This window comes from Numenius arquata, chromosome 5 (assembly GCF_964106895.1).
Source record: "Numenius arquata chromosome 5, bNumArq3.hap1.1, whole genome shotgun sequence".
In the NCBI taxonomy this organism is placed as follows: domain Eukaryota; kingdom Metazoa; phylum Chordata; class Aves; order Charadriiformes; family Scolopacidae; genus Numenius; species Numenius arquata.
In genome coordinates, this window is record NC_133580.1 from 47,319,290 (window position 1) to 47,338,099 (window position 18,810).

General features: G+C 39.9%; 1 protein-coding gene across 1 annotated transcript in view; it reads right to left on the bottom strand.

Annotated features, from left to right (window-relative positions):
• ATRN (attractin) overlaps positions 1-18,810 on the bottom strand; it is a 151,380-nt gene that overhangs the window by 67,489 nt on the left and 65,081 nt on the right. Inside the window, exons 12-22 of the mRNA XM_074147313.1 lie at positions 18,242-18,462; positions 16,938-17,059; positions 16,280-16,418; positions 14,665-14,846; positions 12,213-12,429; positions 10,771-10,956; positions 8,784-9,017; positions 7,925-8,062; positions 2,806-2,899; positions 1,861-1,913; positions 119-213 (exon numbers count right to left, since the gene is read on the bottom strand). Of these exons, the coding sequence (XP_074003414.1) occupies positions 119-213; positions 1,861-1,913; positions 2,806-2,899; positions 7,925-8,062; positions 8,784-9,017; positions 10,771-10,956; positions 12,213-12,429; positions 14,665-14,846; positions 16,280-16,418; positions 16,938-17,059; positions 18,242-18,462 (1,681 nt within the window). The remainder of the gene's footprint in view (positions 1-118; positions 214-1,860; positions 1,914-2,805; positions 2,900-7,924; positions 8,063-8,783; positions 9,018-10,770; positions 10,957-12,212; positions 12,430-14,664; positions 14,847-16,279; positions 16,419-16,937; positions 17,060-18,241; positions 18,463-18,810) is intronic.

The window sequence follows — 18,810 nt, forward strand, 5'->3', positions numbered from 1 at the left end:
TACAGGCCATGTTAAGAGACTTCATCTGGAGACTCACAGAACTGTAACTGTTCATCATCAAGAGACAAAGAAACAAATAAACAAAGGATGAAGTTTAAAGGGAAAGTAGAAAATTTACCTCTTCAGGTGTTGCTACAAAGTTGATTGCTGTGTAGTATCGATCATCCTCTTGAGAAAGGCTAAAGGTGAACTGATAGTCAATGAGAAGAGTATCTGCGAGGAACACATGGAGAAAGTTATCCCATGTCTTGGAATAAAACAAACTTCTGCAAAGCAAGGCATGATGTTGCTGAAGTGTTTCTTGCACTGAGAGCACAGCTAGGAGTCACCATGCTGTTACAAATGACTCCAACCCGTGTATGGTCCCACACAAAAGGGACAAAAAATTCTTTTTACGTTGAGTATAGGGGGGAAGGAGATTCTGCTCACATTTTCCAGGCAATAGCCTCCAGCTGTAACCAAAATGACTGTTCATACCTATACATTGTAGAAAACTTGCCAAGACGTTTATTTTTACACACTGCAATACCTCCACAGGGAATATTAGCAAAATAAAATAAGACTGTATAATTCCCACTTGGGAGGGGACTAAGTTCCATGCATGATGAGCTTCTGTACATCAGCGGACTGCACAGGGAGGATTTCTACAGAGCAGCTACTTTTTAATGGACCCAGCTGCCATCCTACTCTGGATCACACCATATCCAGGCATGCCAGGACCAGTTTTTGGCCTACCTGTATGCCCTCCTACGCTTATGTCTGCCTAGGGCTGGGGTTATCACCTCTCTGTTAATCGACAGTGCACAGCCAGTTTGGGGATGCATCCACCAGTCTCAGTATCCTTTTATTAAAAAGCAGTATGACTTATACATATTCCCAAACCCATGCAGAAATATTCCAGGCAATAATAAATAAAAGCTATACACCAGTTGTTATTTTTCTCAAATTGTCTCCTGGAGACCCCTTGTTGGATAAACACGAGCTAGACAACCTTCTGAGGTCTGTCCACAACTCCTACGAAGCACTAAGAAATTTTCGAGTAAGAAAACCAAGTGAGACTGCATCTGCATAGAGTGAGGTTGTTCCTGTAAGAGTTTTAAAGTTCTGCCTTTTTCCCCCTTTTTGCCCACTTTACCACCCCCTGCCATTGTCAGCAATGAATTAGATTATCCTTGCAAAGAGACCATCATAAGAAGGCATCAGTGCCCCTGTTTTGCTACGCGAGCAGAATTCAAATTTGCTAAATGCACCATGTTGATAATTTCTGCGTTGCACAGAAATACTATTTGAGGCTTGCATCTTTATGTAATTTAAGATTAGATCTATCTATGCCTGCCAGTATACTGATTGCTAATATTTGCAAATAGAAGCTGGAGAGTTTCCATTAAGTAATCTGAATCTTGGCAAAGTATCTTCTTGAATTGTATGGGAATCCAACTGTTCATTTCAGAGGAAACGTGGCAATTTTGAAACCTTACCCATTCTAACATAGAACAGAATGTTTAAATAGTAGTATTTTGCACTTAGAAAAATTCTAAAGACATGCTTTGGTTTTGACTTATTAGGTATATATTTTGGAGTATTCTCCAGACCAGATTTCATTTCAAAGTCAGGTGAAAAATATTTAAAAGTTTGTTCTGAAAGATCCAATCATCACACAGACCTTATCAAGAAGAGTATTTTCATTCTCTTTAAACAATACTTTTGTGAAAACTGAAGTTTTTAAAACCATTTTTCAGTCATTCCCTTAATCCCCTGTATTTTAAACAGATGCTGAGGCAACTAAAACTAGTTTTAAATAAGGTATTTTAAACTTGAAGCACATTTTTTATCTCCGAACAAAATCCCAAGAGTACTCACAGTAACACGTTCCTTTAAGTGGATTTCCCTGATATCTGTTTTCAACTTCACACCTAAAAAGAATACATATTTTTTAATAAATGTATTTTTTTTCAGTTCTATTTATTCCCAGCCACTAAAAATCAGAAAACACCACCTGTGCCGATAATGGTACACAATTAAAAATAAAAGATGCGTGTCTGAGCTATATTGGGCTGCTGAAGAAATTTCACGATCCTTGCACGTCAAACTAGCATGCAGTAAAAATGGAATATAAAATTCTGGATATTAACTTTTGCATCCACTTGGAATGCATTTATTAGCTCTTCATAATGCAGGGAACTGGGTAACTACAGTCAAAACCTAAAGTTTCCATTTACAGCTGTTCCAGGATCCAGTCCTATAAACATTTACTCATGTGAGCAACACTTTAAAAATAAACCTGGCAATGAAATCATTTGGAATGAAATTATTTCCACTAACATTACACTAAAAGCATTTCTGTTATGTTACAGAGAAACCTCCCGCAAATTTGTTGCTCTGAAACTGCTCCATTAAAATGCCTGAATGTCAAAGTCTTATTTCAGATATATTTACATTCCCCCAGAACAGCATCAGAGTGCACAGACAGTAAAAATCTACCAATTAAAAAGAAACTATTGAGGGATAAAGCAAAGTGGTATGCATAGTTTGGGAGGTGGGGGCATTTTTTTTTCACCCCATCCCTTCTGCATGTCATTCTCAGTTGAAATGTTCCTAAAAATGGAAATCTTCAGGAAATCATTTTGTTCATGTTTCCACCCCCAGGGGAAGCACGGCTGGCTGCACCATCAATGAAGTTAGTCAACTGTCAGCAGGAAGAGATGAGCAGAGACATCATAAACACAATCATTAAAAAATGTAGGGGTTCCATGCCGGTATGTACACAGCCTTTTAATTTCAAATAACAAAGTGAAATGAACTCACAGTTGACACTCGTCTCCTTTTATTCCCTTGGTAGTGCAGAAACATTTCCCTGTATTTGTGTTGCAGACAGACGCGTGGCCATTGCACTTGCAAGCTGTTGAGCAGAGGGGGGGGAAAGATGGAATGTTGAATGAAGCAAGAGAAACAGATTTGATAGCAATTAAGTTCTTGAGTTGCCAAACTGAGATACATCAACAATTAAAGTACATATGAAAACCCATTTGGTACTCTTTGGTTTCTTTGTGATACAGAAGGCAGCCAAAATTAGAATCGTGCGTCAAAACGGAGTGAGTGTGGGCTCCGGGATTGATGTTTTGTACGAAATCATGATCAGACTGTGCTTTTTAGCCTCAAAAATTTATTTAACTTACTCTCTTGTTGTTAGGTAGTGCTAGGGATATCATACAACTAGTAGGAAAAAGACAGTATTTGGCATAGTTTTGGGCTTGTTAACACATTTCAGTCAAACTCAAAACTCTTGAGAGACTATTTCACAAATAAAGCAGAGCTCATGGTGCTTTTAGGGCTTTTTCTAGGAATAATTAGACCTTTGAGAAAATAATGTCATTATCCACAACGTCAGTGCATCTGCAGTGTAAAATGGCTGGTACTAAGAATACAATGTCCATGCTGTAAGGGGTTTGGGATGCGTGCCCAAATATAGTTTAGAATAGCTTTGGCTTGGTCTCATGAGCTGAATGCCACCAAGTCGTGGTTGAAGCAAAGCAGGCTTACCCCTACGTTTGTGGCATGCCCAAAATAGACCAGCTCATGTACCCTCAGCCTGCTCGAGATGCAAACCAAGGTATGACAGTGGGGATGTACAGGAGATTCGCTTCAAAAGAATGCTCCTGATTCAAATTAAAATGCTAACGTTGATGCCCTTTGAGACCTTTGTTCATAAAGAAGTAGAGGAGTACATGCAAAAAAACCCCTAAACCAAACCAACAAACAACAACAAAACCAACACACGCAGTTGTCTTTGATATAATGTTCACTATAACTAGAAGAATGGATATAACTTTTCTCGGAAGGTAGGTGCCTTTCAGAAGTTGTTCTACCAATGAACTAGAAGGTGCATTCATCTGGAGCTGTGCATGGGAGAGTGTACAATATAAGAAGGGAAACAGTACGCAAAGAGAAGATCCCTCACTTGCAGTCCCTGAGCTTGCTCGAAATAGTATCCTTTAAAGGCTAGTGCCTTCTCATTAAGAAGACATATGCCTTCTCATTAACAAGGCATGTGCCACTCAATGTATCAGCAGATTCTTAGATATGAAGTCCCCATCTTGAATATCCTTGCCAGCCTCGGACCTTACTTTATGGATCCTTTTGATGTTTTCTTTATATTGGCATATAATGGAAGCTATATTGTATCAGGGACACTTAATTGTGCTTCTCAGATGTGGATGACTGGTTACCTAGCAGCAACACGGAACAAAATATGAAGAAGCATAAAGGCCTATTGTGGGAACAGTAGACTGAATGAAGATTTGACAAAATAATTGTATTCTGTGAAGCAAACACACTTCTCATTAATGGCACTTTTAAAAAAAATAATTCTCACTACTATTGAGAATGCCTCGTACTGCCTTCCTTATGCTTTGCAAAAGGTAAGCAAAGTGAAATTCAATCAATATAACAAAAATTAGGAAAAATTTCAAATTCTTAGATTCAAGATTTTAGATTTCAGAATTTAGTTGTTTAGATGCAGATCACAGTATCTTGAGTGCTAACATTAATGCCTCCTCACCCTGCTCTTTAGCCACATGCTTATCAAGAAGACTGAATACTCAAAACATCATTATTTAATACAACAGTCTTATTTATGAGCCCCGTAACTGGACAACATTCACTAAAGGACTGGAACATGCACAAAGAGAAATTTTCTCATGGCTTTTCAGACAACTATGAAGTCTGGAAACAAACTATCGACAAAATGTACTAGACACCCTCACCAGAGTCTGAAGTTTCCCTCCAGAGTCTGATGCTAGAGCAGAAAGCTGAAATTACTGGAAACGGCTTTTTGACTGTGAAGCATGGTAACAGTCTGATGATGAACCACCTCGCAGCAAATCTCCTTCCACCTTCTTCACAAACCATGGGTCACAGACTCATTCAGAGATGATCTCCACTCCTCTTTCTACACTGGTCCAGCTTCCCAAAGGCAACTGCATCGCCCACCTGGCCAATGCTGGTTTTCCATGCCAAGTGCTTTAGCCACCCTCCAAGGCCCCGGGCAGCCCTGGGAGGGGGGAGCAGGCAGAACCACGGCACCAGCAGCTCATCGTGGGCCACCAGCAAACACTCCATGGAGGCATTCAGAAGTGCTGCCGCAGCAGCAATCTGATTTCAGGCATAATAGCGCCTTCCGTTCTCTTGCAAATAACTTGCTTATCTACCACTAGCATATTTTCATGTGAAACTTTAATCAGAAAATTCAAAAAATCCTGAATGCAGAGAAGGCACCTTGCAGCTATTTTTACATTTGATGTGCTGCATTTCCTGCCCTTCCCGATTAACGCTTCTCTAACGTTGGACACATCCTAAAAGCAACCGCTAAGGAGTGATTTACCCACCATTTAGTTATTATCTGCCCAGCTCTGCAAACACCAATGCCTATGATGATGTGCAAACAATTCTTTCAGAGAAATAACTGCGGTTTTTCAAAAATTTTTTCAACACAAGCAATACAGCAATGTTCACCTGCCCTGGTGGCACAGAGCAGCAGGAAAAGGCAGCTTATTCCATCCACTCTTTTTATTTCTCCCTGGCTTTTGAACCCCATCACTACCACATCCAGCTCTGCATAGCCTTACCTGTTTAAAAGGCAACCATGATCCTTATCACGTCGCTCAAACTTTTGATAGCTCAACAGAATGGGAAATACCAAACACCAGCACTTTTTCCAGCACTGAATATTTGCCGTTTTGAGGATATTCATGGTCCCTGTGCTGCTGGGGCCACTGGGCTAACGCTGCAAATCTGCATATCAAAGTACAAGGATGCACACTAGGCACTAAGTGTGAAAATACACAGATGCTTGTGCATCAGGATGGAGTGTACCAACAACCACCTCCAGCACGGATGATGAGACCGCAGGCTCTAAACATAGAGCAACACACAACATTGCACATAAATGCACAAAAAGAGTGGAATCAGCACATCATTAAAGGGAAAGGAAGGGAGGACCATGGCTCAGAGGAGGGCAAAAGCAGGAGTAAGCTCTGCTGCCCGTCAGCCAACCCTTATCTGAAGAATTACCCTCTGGAAACTTTTCCACTGAGCAAAAATTACTAATGGCCAGCAGTCGCTCTGGCTGCATCAGGATGATTTCCTCTCACTTTCTCTCTTCCCATCCACCTCGGTCTTTCTGCCCAGCTTCCTGCTTCCCTCACTCTTTTGCCTTCACAGTAAATAGCGTTAAATCACAGCAAATTAAAAACCTGGGCCCAAAGCACTTGAGAGCAAAGCACTTTTGACATGAGCTACTAGTTTCATCAGATAACGAATGAATGCTGTTCCACAGTCTCTCAACACATTTTCTAATTTCTTTTTCAGGCATCTGGATGACTTTAGTCTATCATTCATTATCTCAACAACAAACTATTTTTGGACAATCCTCATGCGAAAGAGTCCAAAGTAACTTATTCTCAATTTCCACACACATAGAAAAGCGACAAATATCAAAAGGCACGTTGTGATCCAATGATTAAACCTGAATGCTCAGAGCAGAATTATACACTTTCTCAGGAAAACTCAGTTTCAATTTATTAATTCCTGCACTTCAAATTATCTTCACATGAAATGAGTGTTTAAAAATATCAGCAGTATTTAATCTCGCAGATAATGTTCTGAAATAAAGTGTCAGAGATGTACCTTATCCTTTGTACCTGTGCTGTTGTGCTGTCATGATTTCATATCCCAGCTACCACAACACCTTCTTGTCTAATTAAAGCAGCCTTGTCCCTATCTGTGATCTTTTCACATCCCTCCTTGTATCTGCCTGCTGGGAGGTTCTTCGTAGCCTCAAACATCCCTTACTTCTTCTTGCTTTAGGAAACGGGACATTAATGCTCCAGCTACTGACTCTCATCTTCATCCAAAAGGTTGATGCTACTTCCAGTAAACATACTAAATGAATTTTGAAGTATTTTCTACTAGATTGTCTCCACACTTGGAAGTCTTCAACATCCTCTCATTAATCACCTTCACTTATTTCTTCTGGGATGCCTATAAACCACCCCCACTCATTTCATGGAAGAACTGATACTACTCTGACATCAAATAATCTTATTTCTGTTCTATCTCTTCTATCACTGTATCTAATGATATGACTCCACCTAAATATACCCATCTAAGTTCTTCAGAGTGAGAAGCACCTTCCCTTACATCTGCGTATCACCTAGCACAGCTGGATTCTGGTTTACAACTGGTCTCCCCATGCTGCACTACAAAATTTGCAGTAATTCAGAGTAATGTTTAAAGGTTCAAGGTCAAAACTTCAAATCTTACATGTTCATTTCTCATTATCACCTGTATTTGTCCTTCAAGAAAGATTTTTTCCCCAGGTTGTTAACTAGATCTTGCACAACTGAAAAACATTTTTTGTGCCAAAGAGTCCCAAAGCACTTTACGAACTTTTACAATCTTAACAGTGATCACCTAATCCTCAACTGAAATCCAGCCAACTCCTCAGTGAAACATGGCAAGTCTTTTATGAAGCAGACAATTATAACAATAAACACACAATACATCAACCAAAAGTAACGGAAGGTGGAATTTAGATAAGCAGAGATTTGTTCAAGACATTGGGATTAACACTGTTTCTTTTCAAAACAGGATCAAACACTAAAATGAGCTGAATTTTTCACTGTGGTCATTTAAAGTTTATAAAGGAGGGTTAAAAAAATCATCTTTATCTTGTCCAATGAAAGTCAAATAATTTCATCAAGCAGTTTCCATATCTTTGATTTGAAGAAACAAGGATTGTGCCTTGCTTGCAGAAAAGAAAAAAAATGTATTACCAGGATCAATTTCAGTTAAGATAACAGAGGAATAAGTAAAGAGCGAGAAACATCAAAGACTTCAGCACGGGAAGATTTGAGGCATCACTTACGCTGACATGTTCCTCCATTAGTAGGATCACCGTAGTAGCCCGAGATACAAGTTTCACAGTGTTTGCCAGTCGTCAGATTTTCACACTTCTCACAGATGCTTTCATTTACACACTTACTGTGCCCATTACACTGGCAGGCTGAAGAAAACAGAAAAGGATGAGTATTTGTACTCAAATACAGTGCTTCACATAGAGCCCCAGAAGTCTGTGCTCTGCAGAGGCTCAATGAAACCATTTCATGCACCTTCCAAAGAGGTTCTTGCAGTATTGCTAGTGACACATGAATTCAACGAAAAGTGTGTATTGAAAACCTGAAATTTAAAGCAACCCACAGAAAACTGAACTCCAAAACACTATGTGCATATTGGACAGACAGGGCTGGAAGCAACTACTGGGAGAGATTTACAAGAAGGAATGGGGAAGAAAGGGCTTAGCAGCAGTCCGAGTAATTTTATTCTACATGTATGGAGTCAAACCCATTATTTCAGCACCACTGTGAGCATTACTAACAGTTAAATCACCCTTCAAAGAAAGAGTTGCCTTTCTTTCAAACAACCATAACATAAATAAAGAAACAAAAGTTAAAAACTCAGTAAACGTTTGTAAGTGAAGGAAAAATTTCACTAGAGTAATGCATAGATAAGCTTTCATGCAGCTCATCTCTGCAGCTCACCTGCAGATACCCGGACAACTCCTCCCTCTCAAAATGTGTTATTTCTTGTTTGTCTTCCAAGCTCTTTTTCTCCCTCCATTAACATGAGGGAACACAGACATTGGTACAGTCTTAAAAAGTCTCTCCCCTTGCACTTAACTGTTGCTGCTGTTGAAATGTTTGAAAAATTAAATGTTGCTCATTTACCTGGACACTGAATAAAGGACCAATTATAGTTGTTCTCCACAGGACACATGCTGACATTAAGGACGGGCTCCAAGCTGTGTTTCCCTGTTGTGGATGGGGTTGGCATCTTGACCGGGCCTCTGTAGGAGCCTTCGATGCACTTCCCCTTGCCAGTGTTGCTGGGATCGGTGCACCAGCCGCAGCCGGGCTGCTCCAAACAGTGAGAACACGTGCAGTAGCCTGAACAGTTTTCAGCTATAAAAACAAACAAACAAACAAACAAACCCCACCAAACATCAAATTGTGGAATAAATCACTGTCCCAACACAGGGAACAACAAACGCAGAAACCCTTGTACGTCTGTTCTGACCTTAAGCATTCATCCAGCCAAATCTGTAAATATTTATTCTGATATTCACAGTAACACATATATATATTCATTCCTATCAGTATGTTTATTGTAGAATCTAAGATAACTATTAACACAAAGTTTGAATTAATCAGTGAGTTACGAAACAACACAATACACATGTAAAGTTTTTCTAAATATTAAACCCCACCCACTGAAATCAGAGGTTTATGTTCCCAACTACAAAAGACCTCCAACTGATTTACAACACATCCGATTACAAAATGAGCCATCCAGAAGTAAAGGCCAAAAAAACCAGTTTGTTTACTTGCTTTGAGTCTCTTCCTACCACGTTTTAATATCACACGCTGCTATTTCAACTATTTATCTGAGCCAAAAAGCAGCACAGAATACAAATACAGAATAAAATTTGTCTTCTTTGGATGTTCAGAGCACCACATGCAGATCCCCTGGGCCCAGCAATCAACTAAATCAGGGAAAAAAAACATCACCACCCTTTAACTGTTCCTTTCGTAAATGGAATTGTATCTCAGGGGTGACAAACTCTTTATATGTACGAAAGTTTTTCTATTCCTTTCCCAATACTGTCTTTAAAAAAAATTTTGTAGGTTGTTGGTGTTCTAAGATGAGCAGGCTTTCTATCTTGAAGTTTAAATTGACAATATTTGCATTTAAAAAAAAAAAAAAAGTAGTAGAAAAACATAGTTTTCCATTATTTCAGCTTACTCATCTCCTGCCTGATGCTTCCGCCAATTTTGACTTCTGGCAATACGGGAAGTTCACACTCTCATGCTTGACAGTTACCCAAAACTAATTTTCTCCATCTCTTATTTTGCAACACTGAGCTACCCTGCTTATTGTCATCAGCTTCCAAAAGTTCCTGGAGCAACTGCAGCAACTCAAACTGCCCAACTTCCCTCCTGGGGAACACTGGCACTCCTCTCCCTCTGCTACCCCAAGAGCCTTGGCTTTCCTGACTCCCCTGCTCACACATAAATAAAAATGATTTCTAAAACTGTTCAACCACTTTTAAAATTTCTACACTATTTCCCCACATTTTGAAAACAGAAAGTAATATTCCAAAGCACCATAAATCTTTTGCAGTTTGCTCACATCTACCTAAGAGGGGAAAAAAAATATTAATCATTTATTTTAAGTAAGTTAAAAATTCCTACTGTGGGCGATACCCAGACAATACTTCAGAATAAAACAGTCGTGTAAACCCTAATTGGGATTTGATGCAGATAACCTAATATTAAATTACATGGCTCCATATACAAATAAAAGAGATACAGAAAATATGCAACAATTAATTTGAAGGATAGGAATTCAAATAATGAAACAAGTACTTCTCCATTGGAAAAAAATAAGTGGAGATTTCCTCACCTGACTTGAAAGCCTTCACTATCCACCATTTAGTTTAATTGATAGTTCCTGTAACCGGGACCTAATTCTGTAACGCTTTACATAATGCAGGATGGAGCCGCACACACTAAGCTCCTAGGGTCAGGCACTTCTTATTTTTGAAAATCCTCTGGGCAGGATGACTGATGTGCAGAGACTGATGACTTTTGCCAGCAAACGCCTGCAAATACAAGACTCCAGCCCACCCGTCAAGCTGCAGAAGCAATTACTCACGTGGACAACTGCTCATGGTGTACCACTCCATGCACTGCCCGTAGGGGAAAGAGGCCACGTAAGCGTTGGAGTCCACGCACTGCTTCATGTTGCTGCACCACATGCACTCGGAGCTGCCGCTCGTGCACTCCCCACACATGGTCCGCAGGGCGCAGGGCGTGCGGCACTGCTTGGCGCTGTGGTTAGCTGCGGGCAGGGGGACAAGAGTCAGCTTCCCTCCAGAATCATACAGGTAATGACCCCCGAGACAGAAATACAGAGGTAAAAAGCCCTGTCTATTATTCAGGTTGAAAAATAGTTCAGTGGCACAGACCTGAAACACTTTGTTTGCGGTGTGGTGTTGCTGGATGGAGCTGGAGATGAGATACCTTATACCATGGTGAATATGGGAAATGCAGTACTGCAAAATCATTTCTCTTATTATATCCTCCATGAGTGTTAATGCTTTTGAAGCTGGACAGAAAACAATTTAAATGGTGTTATGAATGTGGTCTTTATCTCTCTAAAGGTCTGTTGATATGTTCCTTAGCTCTTCTCCCAACTGAAGTCTTGGGAAGAAACCCTCCATTTTATGTGAGCACACAGGGACATGTTTTAAGTTATTTGATCAGTTCCACACGTAAGTATTGAAAGCAGAACTAACTCCTGTTTCTGGTGTGAGCCAGTGCTTTATCATCTGTTTCAAGTGACTATTCTCAGACCATAAAAACAAGTTAGAACTTAAACCAAATCAAAGTACTGCAAGTTAAAATATACCAAATTTTGAGTTCGGGTTCCACATTCTTGATCTGCATCCTGCGCTTCCACAAAGAATGATTTAAAGTGGTGTAGCTTACTTAGAAATTTTATGTAATCAGCCAACTTTCTTAAAACTTAAAGAGGCACTAATTGGTATTCAGAAATAATCAGCTATAATGGAGAGTTAACAGACCAAGCCATTTTAAAAGATACACACTTCCAACGAATCTGGAAGAGTTTTCCCAAAAGCAAATAGCTTCTTTTTCAAAGTTCCCATATCTCCAAAGTGCCTTGCCCAATTAATTTCAAACTTTGATAAAATCCTCCTCTGGCTACAGAGCAGGGGGGGGGGGGAAAGGGAAGTTCAATTGGAAAGTAGCTTTTTTTTTTTTTAAATGAGAGATTGCTCCATACCATAATTAACCTAAATGTCACACTCAGGTATGCAATTTAGAGAAAAATAATTAAACTATAATGTACTTCAAGCATTTTACAGTTAGCAGTCTAAATGTAGAGCTATTTTTAAAACCTCCAATTCCTGTATGAAATCACTCCACATGACACTTTTTCAGGACCACTTTGGCAAAGCCACAATGCAGCTAGTTTTATAAGTAATGAATGGGGTCTTCTTTACTCTCTAGGAAACATAAATACTTACTAAGTCAACCTGCTCCCCATGAGACACACAAGTTAGATATCGTTACCTGGCCTTTCGCAGATGCTGCCGTTGACTTCGTTGATACACGTTGCTGCCTTCAGTCCCTGCTGGAAGGGCTCAGCTAAATAACCACAAAACCCAGCATCGCTTGGTTCATCGGGGAGCCACTTGAGCAGGTTGTTGGTGAAGGGAGACATGTCTTCCCAACACCAGTACGACACGTTGATTTTCCTCAGTCCAACCCACGGAGTCAAAGTTTTAGACTAGAAAGAAAGGAAAGTGGTAGATTTAATACCCAGGTTGTTTTACCTTGGGTATTAACAGAAAATACACATCACCGAGCTCATAACAGCTTTGCCAGGTTAGGTGTTGCAAAAATGTAATAATGAAAATATTTGTTTCTCAGTGCTATTGGAATTAAATGCCACAGAGAAATCCTTCAGGAAACACCTCTTTTTTTTTTTTTTTTTTTTTTCCCAAACTACATTTCTAGTTATCTAAATCAGGAGGAGAACAAGTCAAACATTCATAGTGGCTGACTATGAAATTAACTGCAAGTTGCTCTTGATATGTTTGTGACTTCTATATATGGCTAGACGCAGGAAAAAAATTCCTGGAGCTACAGTTTGACCTAAGGAAGAAAACTAGGAGTCCCCTATACAATTTAAGTGATACAAGCTACCTAACTCTACAATCTGGCTAGAAGACCTCTGCTGTTTAAGACTGTGTACATATGAAGGGGTACAGAGTCAGAGCATTAGTCAAATCTAAATTAGTATTGCTGGCAATAGAATTCTCAGTATGAAAAACCAATAATACAACTATTTCTACTGGCAATTTAATTTTTGGCACACTTTTTCTTGGAGGAGAGGCATTTTAACTGTATTGGTACAGTATGTTATTTTACTGTTAGAATCTTTTCTCCATCAGAGCGCTTTGGTGGCACAGCTGTTCTAGGAAAGCTTTAGACCATACGTCTTCTGTTGCTGCTATATATAACCATCACCTACCTCAAACTGATTTTACGCACTCTTAAACCTTAAAGCTTCAACTTCTAACAGCAACAGGGTTACACAGCACTACAAAACTACACGTTTTCTTCTTATTATAAAACATCTATACACAGCTTACCTAAAAAGGGAATAACTGCAAAGTACAGCCTCCCCCAGCACAGCAGCCGTGTGTCATTGAATGGCAAAAGTTCAAGTACCAGACACAGGTTGGCTTCCCCCCTCTCCCATTAGAAGCATTCAATACTAATATCCACTAAAAAGGGCTAACAGCCTCTTTAGATTTCTAAGGTTCACTTTTTAAAGGACACTGTAGACAAAAAAACCCCCATAAATTAACATTTGTTTTCTCCCCAGTGTAAGGGTTCAGACACTATTAGGGAAGGGTTGCTATGTGTCTTTAGGAATTTACACTACACAACTACAGGAATATGCAGAAACACCTGGAGCTGTTAGAAGCACATAGTTTCACAGTATCCCAGGCTTGGCTGCCCCTCTTATACAAAAGATTTAACAAACAACCTTGCTTGAATTGCACTTTGCCTTTTTTTTTTGGCTAAACTGAATACCCTCTAAAAGCCCATAATTGTTGAAATGCCACTTCAAAATTACAAAGGGAATCAAAGCAGGGAATGTTCTCCTTTCAACAGGGGTATGTTTCTCTTTAGTATTGAAGTACGGTTTCTCCTCTGAAAAGCAGCAATCCTACTGCCTCCAATCTCATTTTTCATATATATAAAACTCTTCCTGATTGCCAGCCCTGCCCACGGTGGCCTCTGGGACCCAAGAGGAGTTACTCTGATGTGCTGTCAAGCCACAGCAGCTCTGCAGCCTAAACCAGGATTTCAGCAAAGTCGCACGGCATCGTTCTTTGTTAGGGCTTTAGCACCACCTACACAACCTGCCCTGAATACCTCCGTGCTCCTGCCAGGGACTGGAAAAAAATATATATTTATTTTATTGATGCATGAAGAGGGACAGATTCCAATTCACTTCTCACTGGCTCCGACAGAAAAGCACCTGCCACTAAATCAAACATAAATAACTCCAAATAAGCCGAACAGCTCTGCGGAATAAGAAGCCGACATTTTAAACAGCGGCTTTTCTGAGCAGAATAAATAACTTTAAATGCTTTACATTAAACACCTCCGGTGCCCCAAAGGGACCTTTATTTATAAAATATTGTATACAAGTCACAAGAGGACTCCTGCTGCCGTCATGTATCCCACAAGAGAAACGTGCTTGTGATTTCATTATAGAAAGCGATACCTTTGAGGCACCATGAATGTTTGTATTTATCTTTCCCATTTACATTCCCTACAATTTCACTTCAAAAGCACCCATAGGGTATGTTGAATTTCAAAAGAAAAATCAGTCCTTTTCAGTTAAGAGGCATGTCTATTCTTTACAGAGCATACAATACCACAGTAAGGACTTTTCCATAGTCAGGGCTTAATTACTCAAGGGACATAAAAGAGAAGCACTCACCGAAGACTGCATCTTCTGCAGCTCTTTCGTAACAAATTCTACCTTTTTCTGGGTCGTGAGGGAAGCCAGCAAAGCACCATTGGATCTGCAGGACAGTTTGGCATGATCATAGTTCTCCTTTGCATTTGTAATTTTCAAGCAGGAGTTGCCAACCAAATGCCAGTTTGTTCCGCAGATATTTTCTAGGGGGTGAAAAGAAAGTAAAACCAGAGATGCAAGTGACCTTCACAACGTTCAAAGTAGTGAAAGAGCCCTTCCACCAAAATAAAACCTACAGCCTCATCCCAAACCAGCATGACTTGTCTGCATGTTTATAAGTATCTATATATGAAAATACCGGAGGAAAAGAAAAGCTGTTTAGGGGAGCTGATGTGGGAGGCTACCATTTAGTTATCTGCAGTAGGTAGTCACAGAACTTACTGCAAGATCAAATAGTAAAAACACTGTAGAAGAAAGAGTAAAGGAAAGGAAATGAGTATCTTGCTGATGGCTTCAAGACACCTATTCAACTGCAGTTGTTAGGACACCTTTTGAGAGAAGAGGGGTGTTGTGCTAATCCTGTCCACAGCACCGAACTTCCAGGACTAATCCCCTTTTCATCTTGAGCACAGCCATGCCCACTACTGAAAAACTCCTTGGGGGAATTATTTGTCCCACTCATAACCACCCTTACATAAAAACATAGATGGACGTATTCAGTGTGAATTTCTGTAGAGCTGATACTTGTGTCCGACACCTCGGTTTAGATTTATTGAACAGATTGAAAAGCTCTCAACTGACAATTTTTCAGATGGGCTTTTTACACATATGATCAAGTTACCCCCTTTTCTACAGCAAATTAAAAAGACCAAGCTCTTTATCTATCTCATTAAAAGATGTTTTTCTTGCTGTCATGACTCTTCTCTGAAGTCTTTTCATTTTTTCCACTCTTCCAGACTCGCAAATGGCAAACCTGGACACGTCCAGTCCTATCAAAGTTGCTACGGGAATGCTTTCCGTGCCCATTTAAAGCTTCTGACTGTGTTGGTTTTTTCCCTTTCTCTATATTTTATTAACTGCAAATGTCAGTCACCAAAGATGCTATACTTCTCTCCCAGTCACCGGGAAAAAAAACCCACGTTATGACAGGGGGACTAATAATCAACTCCTATGAGCTCCCACTGGAAATGTTCTAATAAGAGAATTTTCCTAACACACTTTGGGTGTTATTTGCCTAATTCGTTCAGTATGTGCCTTTACGCTTTTGCACAATTCTAGATTCTAAAATTAAATAGCATGCATTATTAAATCTAATACCTTCCAGAAGCTTATTATATCAACAGTACTGCTTTTATCAAATGAAAAGAGAGAGATGAAAAACAGCCTAATAATTACACAAATGATCATACTACTCTTCAGGCAATTGGGACTGAAAAATATTCCATCAGATTTCCTGAATTTAGTAGAAATAAAGTTTCATACCAAAGCTCATATGATTGAACAACATTATTTACTCCAGCTTAGCACTAAAAAAATCACAGACAATGAATTTAGGAAAAAAAAAAAAAAAAGGCAGGGTGAATTTGGGCTGGGTGAATTTGAGTTTTTTTTTCTTACAAACACAACCAATACCTACCTGGTAAAGCAATGCACTCCTGATTCCTAGGTTCCCATTGACAGTTTTGATCCATGGCACAGCTTTTACAACTTGTCTTTTTATTACAATAATAGGCAGGGTTATCCTTAGGACAATTGTCATATAGAGTAATAGGAACCTAAAATAAATAGCACAGATGAGGCTTTTTCCCATCCACCCAATGTCGGTTTACAACAGCCTATAATGACTACCACACTAAACTTCACAGTGCAGACCTACAAATCAACCTATATATTCAAAAGCTGTAACACTGGACATAGACTGTACTGTGTATTCAAGATATTCCCCCAGGCCACCATTTGACACATTTTCCTTACTAGAGCTATCACAAAAGGGTTAGGATTATTTTTCTAGGGAAGGCTCTATTGATAACAAACCCAAACCGCTACGTGTCTTACTGAATAATCACACCCCCTCTTCCCCTGCCCTTAGCCATCCTCCTAACTTAAGTGGAGAGTCCCATGAAAAGCCCTTGGACCCACTTGAAAAAAAACTCAAGCATCTTAGTGACTCAGAGCTACACAAGCCCTGGAAATAACAAAACAAGAGGGGTCATAATACTGACAGATGAGGGCATCTGGACATTTGATATTTCAAAGGCTAAATTTAAACTACAGAAGTATTAGAGAGACTTTACCTGTTCCTCTGTGCAGTTGTTATGCATTGAGATACACTGGTCAGTGCACCATTGACAGTTGTTTGTATTTGCTGTACAGCTATAGCAGTCTGTAATCTGATCACATTTTTCATTGTCTACAACTATTAAAGAAAAAAACCTGCATGACCAAAAACAGGCATTTCCTGACAGAGCTCTAAGAACTTGATTATATATAGCAAAAGATATAACCAAACAGTAGGTGCCTGTAGATTTTCCGTTATCGACTACTTAGTAAATCAGACACTTTTATGTGATTGAACTGATAGAAAATTGCACTCATTTGCAGCATCAATCATTTTTAGTGCCCAAGGATCTGTAAAACACACCACCAGAAAATGCACCAAGACATGAAAGCGCATGAACCAGGACTGGGCATGCATGTTCAGTCACTGCCCACGCAAATGATGCCAGAGGACGTTTCACAAGGACAGTGAAAATCTCCCACCGCAGGCCCATTTTGCTGTAAGCCTGACCTTCAATTACATGGAGCATTTTCATGCAAAGCTTGAACTTTCCACTTCATCTTTCCAATTGCTTATCGCCTGTGTTTTGTGAGAATTTATTGTACATTGAGAGCCCATCAAAGCAATGTCCCTTTACATCAATTTCTTTTAAATAATTAAAGGCTGCCATCTATTACAGAATCAAGGTTCGTATAATTCAATTCAGAGCAACAAATGCATTGGGATAAAGTGCTGAAAAGTTCTTTAAAAATTATTACAGGGGAGAAAACAGGAAACAGACCTTAAAACAAACGTTCTTTTTGTATGTCCCTATCTATGTAATACTGTAGAAAGAGAAATAAAGTAACTTTTCTTAAAACACACTTTCTGCTGCCTCTCTTGAAGAGCCTAGGATAACGCCGCAGGACCTAGATCCCCCTTCCCATGCCCCGTGGTGCTCATCAGATAATTGCTGGCTCTCACGAGGTCAGCTCTTAAAGCAAACATTTACAGAGCAATGGTCGAGGCCTGATTCCTGACTGGTGATGTCTGTTTGGGATAGGAAAGGAAGTACAAGCAGTACAGTAGGAAAAAACATTAAAAAAAATCTAATGAGCAAAAGCAGCTTCAGGGAGAAGGAGAAGTGGAAACACGTCCAAGCCACTGCAGCCACTTGGTCAGAGGAAGGTCTCCCAAGGCATGTATGGGAACAAAACTACAGCACCCCGATCTTAAACTTAATCTGATAATGGCATAAAACTAACACAAGACAGAATTCAGAAAAAAAAAAAGACCCTACACACCTTTTGGAAAAGGAAAGGGAAAGAATGTGACACATACCTGGCTTGGGAGGACAGTCTTCAAAGACCTTTTGCCGCTGCGCCACCGTCGCCATTTCCCAGGGGACGCAGTGAGGAGGGACAGAAACCCACACGCATCTGACACCAGGACCCGCTCGCAAACAGGCTGTTTCGTTGTCAAAAGCTTCACATCTCTCAGGCGTGTACTTCAGTATGTCACTCAGGAGGAGGCTGTTGAAGCCTCCAAATACATACATGGCGCTAGGCAAAACGTAAGTAAGATATAAATAACTGTGTCTATGTTTACAGACCATGCAGTGCTGCAAGTCAACGTGATTCAAGGTGTGAGCAAGGTGTTTTATTATGTTCCAGCATGCACAAATCCAAATAAATAGCTCCTGCTTAAGGAAGGCACTAAAGAAAAGGTCTGCCAACTCTTCACTGTTTCAGAGAAGCCAGAGAATCTCAACAGATGGGTGTTGAGACAGAGTCAAACCATTCTGAGGTCATGGACCAACCTTCCCCCTCAGCCAAAACTCCGGGTGACACCTAATCAACAATTATGTGACTATACATAAAATGCTGCAGAAATGTGCGATCCTCCTGTAA